Source organism: Dama dama, chromosome 20 (assembly GCF_033118175.1).
Source record: "Dama dama isolate Ldn47 chromosome 20, ASM3311817v1, whole genome shotgun sequence".
Taxonomy (NCBI): domain Eukaryota; kingdom Metazoa; phylum Chordata; class Mammalia; order Artiodactyla; family Cervidae; genus Dama; species Dama dama.
The window spans coordinates 27,061,240-27,075,042 of record NC_083700.1 but is presented as its reverse complement, the minus strand read 5'-3'; the positions used below and the strand labels follow the sequence as shown (position 1 = coordinate 27,075,042).

At 44.6% G+C, this 13,803-nt stretch overlaps 1 protein-coding gene across 1 annotated transcript in view; it reads right to left on the bottom strand.

Moving 5' to 3' along the window:
* Positions 1-12,748, bottom strand: part of VTCN1 (V-set domain containing T cell activation inhibitor 1) — a 36,670-nt gene extending 23,922 nt beyond the window's left edge. Inside the window, exons 1-3 of the mRNA XM_061168434.1 lie at positions 12,709-12,748; positions 12,280-12,423; positions 8,147-8,201 (exon numbers count right to left, since the gene is read on the bottom strand). Of these exons, the coding sequence (XP_061024417.1) occupies positions 8,147-8,201; positions 12,280-12,423; positions 12,709-12,748 (239 nt within the window). The remainder of the gene's footprint in view (positions 1-8,146; positions 8,202-12,279; positions 12,424-12,708) is intronic.
* Positions 12,749-13,803: the final 1,055 nt, after the last annotated feature.

The following is a 13,803-nucleotide window of genomic DNA, read 5'->3' as shown; positions in this document are numbered from 1 at the left end:
GGTTTCTCTCTAGATGTGGTGCACGGCTTCCCACTGTAGTGCCATGGCTTCTCCTGCTGCAGAGCGCGGGCTCCAGGCATGCAGCTTTAGTAGCCGTGGTGCTCAGCCTCCAGAGTGTCGTGGTGCACAGGCTGAGCTGCTCCACCACACGTGGGATCGTGGTTCTCAGACCAGGGACGGAACCTGCATTGGCAGGCTTCTTAACCACTGGACCACCAGGGAAGTCCCAGAATTTCTGTATGAGTGTGGCTTAGGGGAGATGACCCAGTTGAAATGGGGCTGAGGGTGATACTGAGGCAATATGATGCTGTAATCACGTCATGGCTTCTGGGTCCAGCCTGAACAAGTTCACATCCCAGCACCACTAGGTACTAACTGTGGACCTTGTTTCCATTCCTTCCTGTGAAGACTGAGTTGACACATTTTAAAAGGTCACCTAGAACAGCGGCACACAGGAAGCTTTAATCAGTATTAGCTATTACCATTCTTGTTTTCCTTCCGTGGTTATATAACAAGCACAGGTTTCTAACTAAATATACATTTCCTTGGTGGTGCCAATGGAAATGCTTGTGAGGACCACCCGTTGCTTAGCTACGGAGCTACTGGTCAGAATGACTACAAAACTAATCATACTAGTCCTGTGCTTAAAACTTCAAGTGCCTTTCCATCTCCCTGTGGTAAAAATCCACTTTGTGATGTAGACAACATGGCCTTCCAAAGGGAGCCTTAGCGCTCTCTCTTCAGCCTTGCTGCCTCCCCTGCCCCTGGCATCCTGCACTCCAGACCACCCTTCCAGCCCGCTGGGCCATCACAGATCTCCCTGCCACAGGCCTACCCCCTCTAACAAGGTGAGTGGACAGCAGAGACACTGAATAGCTACCTGGACCCTCACCAGCAGGGAGGGGACAGTGGAGATTGTACATCACAGTCAGAGCCGCTGAGCCCGTCTCCCTCACCCCCAGGCCCACATGCTTTCCCTGCAATGGAAGCAGGTCCCTGCTGTCTGTCAGCCAGTTCCCTCTCTAAGCAGAAATCACCTTGAGGTTTGTGCTGAGCTGGTATTCCCTTGGGAAACAGCTCAACCTCCAGAGCCTTGGAAAGAGAAGCAGGAACTATCAGAGCAGCCAAATGAAATAATTCCTGTCTGCTGCTTGTTAATTTTTTAAGAAGATGAATAAAATATTTCACGTAAGGTGTTCTTACATTGCTTTTTGGTTTTTACTTCCCCAGAATAATTTCTAATAACTAATGCTACAGGAAATGTTTAATGCAAAACTGTGTCTTCTAACCAACTGCATTGGAATTCACAGTGCACGTTTGTTAGACTCTCCTGACAAAGAAGCCCAGATGACAACCAGTGTCTTTGGAGGATTTGTTCACTTAATAAACATTTATTAAATACTTCCTAAGTGCAGGACATTGTTCTGGGCACTATGGAGGAAGTAGACAGATGAAGTAAACCAAATGCCTGCCCTCAAGAAACTTACAGTAAATTGAAGTAAGACACACACACGTAAAGCATACACAAACATACATTGCATACACAGACACATATACATGCCACTGTAATAAGACGTAATGTGGTGAGGATTTCAGTGAAGAGAGGAGCAAGTTCTCACAGGAATTCTAGGAAGGTAGGAAGTTATTTTCAGGGCTTCCCTGGTGGCTCAGCTAGTAAAGAATCTGCCTGCAATGTGGGACACCCGGATTCGATCCCTGGGTTGAGAAGATCCCCTGGAGAAGGGAAAGGCTACCCACTCCAGTATTCTGCCCTGGAGAATTCCAGGGACTGTATATATTCCATGGGGTTGCAAAGAGTCAGACACGACTGAGCGACTTTCACTTCACTTCACTTCACTTCACTTCACTTCACTTCACTTCAGAAACTTATTTAAATCTGAGAGAAGTAGGGAGAATCAAAGTACACTTTCATGGACAAATTTCAAAGGAAGTAAAGAGAAAGGCTTCATCCAAAAATATGTTTAGCTAATTCATGCTAATATATACTCTGTATCCAAGGCAGAACCAAAAAGAAAAGTTGTTTCTGCTGCATTGCACAGGGTCAGGACCCGAACATCACACCCTAGTGCTCTGGGCGCGCCGAGGGGAGTTTCAGGGGCTGCAGACCTCAGCCTTTCAGGGGAGGGGCCCGCCTTGCAGCCTGGTAATCAGCATAAAACATCCACACAACCTGAGGATGGCCTCGCTCACTTCTCTCATGTGTCTTTGCTTCAGCTGCTGGCCCTCTCTGAGGCACTTGAAAAAATGAGGCATTTCTGTTAAGACGTGCTGTGTTCCTGAATAACCTCATATTCTACAAAATAACACAACGAACGTAATAGGGCTTATGGGGAAAAAAATAGGGTTAAGGGATGACCATTCAAAACCCACATGACTCTGTGATCAGTCTCTTAAGAGACACAGTAATTGGTACCTTGGGAGATGACTTAGCAGCCAAAGCAGGCAGCTTAGTAGGCCCAGAAGCTGCTGCAGGGAAAATTTTAAATGCATAGAAACCACTGAGTGGAAACTCCAACTTAAGGTGATATGAGGCAGTGAGGTTGTGGTAAATGTGGGTACAATGGCGGAAAGTGGAACCTGGGGGGTGCAAGGCTGATGTGGGCCTCTGGGGTGGGAGCCCCAAGTGCATGGGTTCATTTAAAATTAAAAGAAAAATAGAACAGAAAGCCATACTCAGCCCTTCCCACCGACACTGTCATTCTCTGCTGTTTCAGCTCCTCTCGCCTTGGAAAAATTTGCCTGTGACTAAATACTATGTCCTTGTTAAACTGTATCAGTCCTCTTTTCCAACCACATATGAGCTAATTGATTTTATAGATATCTATATTGCAGCATACAGACTATAGTAATGAGTTACCAAGAAACAAGATTGATGATTCCCTAACCCTGCAGTTTCAGAAGTTCCAAATAGGCAATCCCTTTGACCTAACAATCACTCCTCTAAATGGGGTACCACCTCCTTCTGGCTATATGAGACCCTAATAAATTTTATTTTCAATTCCTTGTTGAAAAAGAAGCAATGTTTAATCTTCTTTGGTTTATATTTTATGGAATGTATTATTAATATGTGCTTCCAAAATTGTCTGAAATTCCTAGAAATTTATCAATTCAAGGTCTTTGCTATCCGTGATATGTCCAGTTATAGTGTAATAGGTCATAATTCCAGTTATTATCTTAAAATGTTATCTCACTGAAACAATCAAATTTCCTTGTCAATTGCACTGAAGTGAACTCTCATCAGGTCTTTAAAAAAAAAGAAAAGAAAACTAGGATGAGATACCTGCCTTTTAAGGACCAACTCTCATTGTATCAGAGATCCCTAAGGATGATTAAACAATAGCTAATGCTTGTCGGTCCTGTTCTGTGTGCGGTGCTATGCATGCAGAGTCTCCTTCATTCCTTACAGTAATGCCTTGAGGCAAGGGTCACTATCTTTACCTTTTTACATGTGGGGAGACTGAGGCTTAGCTTAAGTAAATGACCAAACTCTCACAGCTAGCAAGTGGGAGAGCCAGGTCTCAAACCCAGGGAGTCCAGTTTGTGAGCCTGTTCTCCTGAGAGCCATGTTTGTAGAAAAAGTGCCATATGGCAGGAGGCTGCAAGTTTGGAAGGCACCCTCAGCCCCACCCATGAATATCTTTTCTAGCTCTATTTCTGAAAACAAGGACTTCCCAAATTTGCTATGCCGTTGTGTAGAGCAGTCATCCGGTAAGGCGTCTAATGCTCTTTGTTTTATTCAGACATTAATGGTTTCTCTGTTGTCCAGTTTCTGCCTCCTTCTCAAATACCTGGAAAACAGAGAGACTGTATTTCTTATACATTATCAGTTTACCTCTACTTGTGCCACTGATAAATGATTAATACTCTGAAAACTAGATTAAGTTAGCAAATATGGGATTAATCTGAATAAATTCTACTTTTAAATATTACAAGCAGAGTATTTGAGTAAATCAAGTAAATATTTGAATAAATCAAACATATTACTTTGTTTATAAACTAATGAAGTAACTAGGTTTATAAAGGGATGCTGAAATTGAAGACATTTATTACAGCTTATCCAAAAAGGTTCTCTCTCTCTCTCCTGTTTTTTTCCCCCATAAAAGGAGAAAAGAAATTATTTGTGGCTCAGGGGGTAAAGCATCTGCCTGCAATGTGGGAGACCCGGGTTCAATTCCTGGGTTGGGAAGGTCCCCTGGAGAAGGAAATGGCACCCCACTCCAGTACCCTTGCCTGGAAAATCCCATGGAAGGAGGAGCTGGTAGGCTACAGCTCATGGGGTCACAAAGAGTCGGACACGACTGAGCGACTTCACTTTCTTTCTTTTATTTTATCTTTCTATGTGAAGCACTGGGCTTCAAGGTAAAACTACGTACCATCCTTAGACATCGATCAGTGTTGGTTTTAGGTTTGTGAGGCGCTTAGATGGTTGAGTACTCAAGTTCTTTCTTTCCCTGAGGAATCCGGAGTGTGTTTCCCTACCTCTACATTCCTCTCCTTCACCTCTTCATTTTGGAGAATTCAGGGCCAGTGTAAATCCAAGAAATGAGATCATAGAGTGGATCAGAGAATGAGCAGCAAGAGTGGGGAGTGGAGAGTGAAGAAGAAAATCGGCAAAGGGAAGGAGCAGTTCCTGGGAGCTTGAGGAGAGTGTGTAGAAGAGGGGCGTCCTTTCTGGGCAGCCCCGCTCTGCCCACACTTCCTTAATGACAGCGGGCAGCATGGCTTTGTGTTGGGGAAAGGGATTTTAGGAAACTGTGTATGAGAAGCTTGGGTGCTTTTGAGAGTCAAGTTGAGGATCTCTTCTTTCAAGCTGCCACTAGGGGTCATGACACGGGATTGTGGGGTCCTCCAAAGCTGGGGCCCCAGGATTACATCATACCTGGGGCCCAATGCCACAAAACCAGAGAGACATGATCAGCAAGTGGATTTCATCTCGCACACTGACTTCTTTTATATGATTGATGGTGGTGGCCTAGGATATCATGTTGGAAAAGACTGCAAGTCTGCCTCCGGGCTCAGCAAGAGAGAAGACCACTATTGATAAATGATTTCTAAGTGATCACATGGGCCCTGTCCCTGGGTTAGCAGCAACACATGAAAGGGGGCTTTAACTGGCTGATCAGTACCAACTACCTGAGTCTCAGGCTAATTTAGTTCAGTTCAGTTCACTTCAGCCATTCAGTCATGTCCAACTCTTTGCAACCCCATGGACTGCAGCATGCCAGGCTTCCCTGTCCATCACCAACTCCTGGAGCTTGCTCAAACTCATGTCCATCGAGTCAAGGCTAGTTTAAAAGCAAATTGAGGCTAATTTAATAATAAATCGAGGCTAATTTAATAGCAAACTAATGCCAGTCCAATGGCAATGTTAACTGACTGCATATTTTGGCATAAATATGCCCATATTTTAAGAACAACACTGATTCATGTGTATATTTAGGACAGTGTTTCTCAAGCTTAGCCTTACTGATGATTTGAACCAGATAATTCTTGGTTGTGGGGCTGTTCTGTTCATTGCAGTTTGTTTAGCAGCGTCCCTGGCCACTAGCTGGGATGCCAGTAGCACCCCTGCCCTTCTTGTGATAACCTAACACCATCTCCAGATGTGTCACCCAGGTTGATAATCATGGATCCAGGAAAAACAGGATCAGGGTGGTGATGTGATTAGAAGAGAAGCCTTTTGAAGAATAATTAGTAGAGAGGACTAACTGTAGTGATGATCATTCCAAAATGAAATAGGCTATATGGGCCTATTCTCCATCACCCTGGAAGCAACAAAGCCATTAGGTGAAAGTGCTAGAGGTTAGGTTTAGATTCGCCATAGAGAGAAACTTTCCAACAGAACTCTGTCGCTCTGGCCTGAGCCTGCAGCTCCCCATCACTGTGTGTGGGTGTGCACCCTGGGGTTGAGCAACCACTTAAGGAGAGAAGAGGGAAGGGAAGAGCTTCTGGCACTAAACAAGGATTGGAACAATCCCAAAAGTCCCTTTCAAATATAGCAGTTAAATGATTCTGTAATCCAATACTCCCTGGCATTTGCTCTGGCCTTGCCATTGCCAGAGTTCTGTATTCTGTCCTGCCTCCTAAAAACCTTTGTTAATCATGTAACAATGATAATTGATACTGAGTGTATGACCTCATTAATCCCCACAAGAGCCCTCTGAGGGAGGTAATAATATCTGTGTTTCATAGATGGGTAAACCAAGGCCCACGATCAAGGATCTCATCTAAGGGCTCATCTCTGGGAAATTAGACTCCATCATCCATGGCCTTCATTATTACACTCTATTTTATATAAATCCAAGTTTTGTAAACTCCAGTGTTCAGATCTGTGCTGAGACTCCTGTTTTGCACAGTTGTAGCTGGTGGGAGGACTACACAGCCAGTTTTACATGGACTGAAGGAGTCTCCCTCTATCTTATATCCGAAACCCTGAAAGGAAAACAGGAAGGAGGAGTGTCAGGTGGAAAAGTATAGAATGTTCATAACTAGACACCACCTTTCCCCAGACAATGTTGGGTTTGTGGCAAAGCCGTTTTATTTTATTCTTAAGCCAGCTCTATTTATAACCGTCCCCGGATTGCCCACAAAGCCCACATTAGCATTTCATCAGCCGGGTGCACAAGCAGAGTGAGACAAAAGTCAACACAAGATTGATTACTAGTCCTTTTCCTAATCATACCTGTATTTCCCATTCCTCCTTATTCTCACCCCGGAGGAAAAAAAAAAAAAAAACATTTCCAGAAGATTCCTTCAGCAGCATAACTGATCTCATTGTGTTTAACAACAAACACACTTCAAACCTTTTACAAACCTCCCATGAAGAGTCTGTACTGTTAGGGAAGCCAGGTGTCCTCTAAGCGGTCTGTGTGGCCTGCACTGTAATGGCTTAATTGTGAGTCTCTCAAACCGGCCTTGAGGAGATGCTCACAGCACCCAGGGTGAGGTTTGGCTGCTCACAAGCACGTCGTTTTCATGATCACAGTTGTTTGGGCTGCTCTTCTTTCACCACTGCCTTCTCCCCGGCTTGCCCTGCACCACCTCAGTCTGATCATTTCTGGAATGGACGACACTTACAGAAGGCACTGTGTCACCCTTGCCCCTTATCAATTCCTCACAGAGCCCAGCTCTCATGATCTGAGGGAGCCCTGATGGGAACAGGGGCTGGTATTGTTGAGAATGGTGCCATTCATCCTTTGGTGGTGGTGGATTAGTTGCTAAGTCATGTCCGACTATTTGTGACCCTGTGGACCATAGCCCACCAGGCTCCTCTGTACATGGGATTTCCCAGGCAAGAATACTGGAGTGGGTTGCCACTTCCTTCTCCAGGGGATCTTCTCGGCCCAGGGATCGAACCCATGTCCTATGTCTACTGCATTGGCCAGCAAATTCTTTACTATTGAGCCACCGGAGAAGCCCATCACCTTTGCCACACCCTAAAGCCACAATGCGGAGAAGGCAATGGCACCCCACTCCAGTACTCTTGCCTGGAAAATCCCATGGATGGAGGAGCCTGGTAGGCTGCAGTCCATGGGGTCGCGAAGAGTCAGACATGACTGAGCGACTTCACTTTCACTTTTCACTTTTATGCATTGGAGAAGGAAATGGCAACCCACTCCAGTGTCCTTGCCTGGAGAATCCCAGGGATGGGGTCGCACAGAGTTGGACACGACTGAAGTGACTTAGCAGTAGCAGTAGCAGTAGCAGTAAAGCCACAATGACTGTTTGGTGTTGTATTCCTTGACCTGCCTACAGGATCACGCACTGTCACTGAAGGAATTCAGATAACTGCTTGGGCTGTATCCTCTCAGAACACCTAACCCTGGGATTAGTTCACTGTTTGTTCATTAAGAAAACCGGAAACAAGTATGTCTGTCTTCTTCAGAGCTTTTCTCTAGCCAAGCACATATATCTGTCCCAGGCAGTCTGAAGTCTCTGCATCCTGAAATGGGACACAATGTCATATCTGTTGACTCCGATGCTTCCACCATTCACTCTCTATTTCAGTAACACTAGAAAATATCCCAGAGAAAAGCAGGCCACTCTGTCTTCGATATCAGTAGGGATATGGTGTCCAGTCTTCCAAAAGTCCTACCAGGAATACAAACCTGCTGCAAATCCTCACCTGCTAGGACCTGCATTCTCATCTTTTAGACGCGGGCACAGCTCTCCAGGTGTGGCTGTTGGAAAGGTTTTACGGATGGAGATGCGGCCATCAGGCTGGCGGGCCCATCCTCTCAGGACCTCGTCTGTCTGTCTGAGCTGCACCCTTCAGCTGCCCTGGCACTGCCTTGCGCTAACAAGCCTCGGTTGTCCACACCAAGGATGGTTCTGAAACCCAATGCAGGGGAGGCGCTCCCTGTCCTAGGAACCACAGCCATCCTCGAGTTGGACTTCCCTGTGGACCTGTCTGCTACAGACACGAAGTGCCCTGGCCTTCCTGGACTCTGCACCCTGCCTCTGCCCTGGAGCTGGGTTTGAACCCAGACCTTCTTGTGATGATTTCAGACTCTGCTCTTGGTCTTTCCCTTCTGGTCCAGCCTGAGTTCTGGCGCCTTGGTCTCAACTTTCTCCTGTAGATTCATGGGTTCTGCATTCCCCTGGTACTACATGCAGTAAGAACCTACTGTGTTCTCCAATACCCACCCCCAACTCCTATCCCAGACCCGGTGAGCCACCCTAACCCACTGAGACCCAGGATCCGGCACAGACCCAGAGATTGTTACAGGGCTACAAGGAAACACAAGATTTCTTTTAATCTTCTGAGTGAGACTTCTCAGAACCCATTCAGATACCATATTCTAGTAAAAGCTTAAGACTGAAATCTCAAGTATTGATTTGAGAAAAGTGAAGCATGCATATAAATTCTCAAAGTTTAAAGTTTGAACACAAATATAAGCTCAAGAAGAGTTTACATAAATTTGTGGATACTTTATCCCATTTCTTGCCCCACTCTGGCCCCTACCTCCATGTTCCATCTATTCAACATTACTTTGGGCCTCTAAATAGGCCAGGCTGTTTCTCATCTCTGGGCTTTGTTTACGCTGTTTTTCCTGTTCTTGGAATATGGTAGGCAGTTAATGTTTGTTGAATAAGTGCTCCACCTTAGAAAACGCTTCCCTCAGAGTGTCTAACACATAGTATTTAAAACTTGTTGAAGTAATGGTTAAATTAAATATCAGTACTGTGTTACTAACGGAAACTAAAACATTCTTAACTTTTGAGCATCCAATCATGGCAGAAATGATCATTTATCTTCCTTTTTAAAAGAAGATATTGGGAGTTTGGGATTGACAGGTACACACTACTATATTTAAAAGAGATAACCAACAAGGACCTACTGCATAGCCCAGGGTACTCTGTTCGATATTCTGTGATAACCTTAATGGGAAAACATTTTGAAAAACAATAGATACACACGCACACACGTGTATATACACACACATGTATATACACACACGTGTATACACACACATATGTATAACTGAATCACTTTGCTGTACATCTTAAACTAGCACAACATTGTTAATCAGTTATATTCAATATAATTTCTCTCCACGGATGACTTATGAAATAGAGGAGTCCTTAAAGGGGCTTTGCAGACAATGAATGTTTAACTTTCCAGCAACAGTGAATATAGATACATTAAAAATAACCATCTTACTTTATACATGTTTAAAATGCTGAAAAAAACAAAGCAAAACCACATGCATATTATTTTTGAACACTTGCTTTTGCTAGCAAGAAAAAGAAGTGAGATGTACAGAGGCTGAACATGAAGGAGATACATGAATCCTGGGAGGGAAGAGAGTGCTGAACAGTGGCTGGCCATGCTTCCCAGCGGCCAAAAGCTTCCGTCTTAAGAGTCATACAGAACACAGAGACAGCTGAGGGGCCACACAAGCTAGGAGCTCCAACTGGAGACTCAGGTAAGCTAGGACCCCCACTTCCCCAAAGGACGGTAGCCTTATCTGGTCTTAATTTTGAGTGAAAAGAAAAAAGTACTCCCCTGAGTCTGGGTATATATCATTCAGTCATCATGCAGTTTTGAAGCCTGAATTCACAATACATCCAGCCCCAAAGAATCCTAAACCAAGAATCAAGGTTAAAGAGTTCCTAGTAGGTAAAGTTTCGATGCTTGATAGAAGTTGAAGGAAATATTTCTGAAGAAATATACTTTCCAACAGATGAATGGATAAAGAAAACATGGCATATATCCACAATGGAGTACTACTCAATCATAGAAAAGAATGAAAAAATGCCACTTGCAGCAATGGGGATAGACCTAGATATGGTCATACTAAGTGAAGTAAGTCAGACAGAGAAAGACAAATATCCCTTGATATCTATTATATGCGGAATCTAAAATATGACACAAATAAACTTAATTACAAAACAGAAACAGACTCACAGACACAGAAAACAAACTTATGGTTATAGAAAGTGGGGGGGGGGATAAATTAGGAGTTTGGGCATATACACACTAACATATATGGAGTAGATAACCAACAAGGACCTACTGAATAGCACAGGAAACTATCCTCAATATCTTGTAATAATCTATAATGGAAAATAATTTTTAAAAGGATATATGCATGTGTGCCAAGTTGCTTCATTCATGTCCAACTGTTTGTGGCCCCATGGACTGTAGCCTGCCAGGCTCCTCTGTCCATAGGATTCTCTAGGCAAAGAATACTGAAGTGGGTTGCCATGCTTTCCTCCAGGGAATCCTCCCCACCCAGGTATCAAACCCATGTCTCCTGCATTACAGCTGGATTCTTTACCACTGAGCCACTAGGGAAGCCTATATATATGTATAGACCTGTACAAATTTCAGTTGTAAAGATATATATATATCTGTACAACTGAAACTAACAACATTGTAAATCAACTATATTTCAATGAAAATATTTTAAAAATTAAAAAATAAATCATTTTCCCATCTCAAAAAAGAAAAAAAAAGATGAAGAAAGAGAAAGAAATATACTCTCAACCCAGGCTCCAACAAATTTCTGCAAATGAAATTCCCCAAAATCAGTTCATAATAAAAAAATCATTTAAGTACACAAAGAAAAAACTAACACGAACAAAAGTTGGTAGAAACAAGCTGCAAATTGGGAATGAAAAGACTTTGAATATTGAAACTGCTGCTGCTGCTGCTGCTAAGTCGCTTCAGTCGTGTCTGACTCTGTGCGACCCCATAGACGGCAGCCCACCAGGCTCCCCGTCCCTGGGATTCTCCAGGCAAGAACCCTGGAGTGGGGTGCTGTTTCCTTCTCCAATGCATGAAAGTGAAAAGTGAAAGTGAAGTCGCTCAGTCGTGTCCAACTCTTAGCGACCCCATGGACTGCAGCCTACCAGGCTCCTCCCGTCCATGGGATTTTCCAGGTGAGAGTACTGGAGTGGGGTGCCATTGCCTTCTCCAATTGAAACTGCTAGATACAGAATATAAAATAAGCCTTTCAAATTTGTTAAAATAAATGGAAGAGGGAAGGCAAGCCCGAGTAAGGAACAAGAGACTAAAAAAGCTGATTACAAAAATTTGAAAAAGAACCAGACAGAATATATAGAAATGAAAAATAAATAATTGAGTTCAAACTTACTGAACAGGTTAAGTAGTAGATTGGATACAACTGGAAGAGAGAAATAGTTAATCCAAAGAGTGGAAGAATTACTCATGGTATAGTACGGAGAAACAAAGGGTTTAAAAATATAAAAGAGGGGATAGAGGATCAAGAGGGTAGAGAAGGGGGAGCTCACTTCCCCCCACAAACATATCAAGAATATACTCCCCATGTGAAAAAGAGAAAAGCTGCTGGAAATTGGCACATTTCCTATACAAACAAAGCTGCAAGATAGATCTCCACATAAAAGTGTAAGATTAAAAAAAAAAAAGGCCCTCAGTATGTGACTGGTGCCCCTGAGGGATCTCTAAGGAAGAGAAAATCCACAGGGGCAGACCCCCACCAGGGGAGACCACTCGCCTGCTGGGAAATCCCCTCAGACAGAGGCGCTGGAGAAACCTAGACTCTAATTATGTGGAGAACCCGTGCTGGTTTGCCAACAGTCAGGGCAGAGAGAGACCTGAGCTAGTGGTCAGGTCAGGGAATTTCATCTGCTGAAATTTGTTGTGGCCTGGGTTGAGAGTACATTTCGCTTTCTTCCTTTTTTCTTTTTTTTGGTGGGAGAACCACCAGGGAGAGAGCCCCCTCGCTGCACTTCCCAATCCGAAGAGGAGAACTTCCTGGTTGGGCTCACTCCACACCCCAGTCCGGCAGGAGATTTGAGCAGAGGTCTGGTCTACCTGTGCAGAGACAAAGCTGGGCACCTGGGCGTGATGGAACTGAACAGCAGAGAGGGTGTCAGCAGGCACACCGGGCAGCGAGGTGAGCCAGCCAGACACTGCCAGTGCACGCACCACAAGAAAAGACAGCGGAATGCTTGTCTTAGGCAGACAAGCCCTGGGAGAGGACTTGACTTAGCCGTGTGGAGACAGCCAGGAGGGCCTGGCCCAGGGGAAGCCATGGAGCCTATTGTCAGCATGCATGGCAGGGGAGGACCTGGTCGCAGCAGACGTTGGCACCATAGGAATGCACAGTGGCTGCGGACGGAGTCTCAGGCAGACAGGCCCTGGGCAGGAGAAGGCAGGAGTTCATTTCCCAGTGGGATCGCTCAGGCTCCACTCACCCCACACTGCAGCTTGGTGCTGGATCTGGGGCGGACACATCCTGGGGAAGGTCTGCACAGAGGCAGCCCAGGTCCCCACTGGCAACACGGCACCTCAGTTCCTGCAGCCAGCACCTGAGCCCCCAGCCCCATCACACCACAGCCTAGCACTAGGCCTGGGATGAAGACAACAGAGGAAGGGAGATGACCTTGGACTGCTTCTGTGTATGGGTTCACTGTGACCGCGTGGGCCTGACTTACTTCAGTGGTCACTTCCTTTAGGACTAGGCATATACTCAAGGGCGATGGAGCTTGATTGAACTTGGGGCTTCTACTGCAACAACTGGGGAGCAGACCCTGCCTCCCAACAAGCTGGTGACAGTCACGGAGCAGTGAGGGGGCACTGCCCCTACATCCAGCCAGGCTCTTGGTTGTGACCCCTACCAAGAGGATGACGGCCAGCACACTGAGAAAAGACATGGCTGGCATGCACATCCAAACCTGGCCTTGGACCAAAGATACTGGATTCACACAGTTTACACAGGGATACTCCCACATAAAACCAGCCCTTCAAGACCACAGTAGGTAACGTTTTCTAAATTCACAGAGACAGAGAAAGTTAAGTAAAATGGAAAAGCAGAGGAACTGCTCTCAATGAAAAGAACAAGAGAAATCCCCTGAAAGAACAAAGAATGAAACAAAGCTCACCAGTCTACTGGAACATCAGTTCAAAAAGGAGGTTTTAAAAATGTTAAAGGAATTAAGGAAGATTATCAATAGAAATGCAGATCACTGTGACAAGGAACTAGAAACCAATCTCGGGTGAGAAAGTCTAGGTGTACCAATCAAAATTAGACAATTCAATTGCCAAGATAAAAACCAATCTAGAAGCAATGAATATCAGACGAAATGACACAGAAGAAAAAAAATTGAAAAAAAAAATGTGATCTGGAAGATAGAATATTGGAAACCATCCAACCAGAACAGCAAACAAAAAGACAAATGAAAGCAACATACACGATCTATGGGATAATATAGTAATATAAAGCATTCCAACCTACGCATAATAGGGGTTTCAGAAAGATAACAAATAGCAAAGGGGATGGAAAAAATATT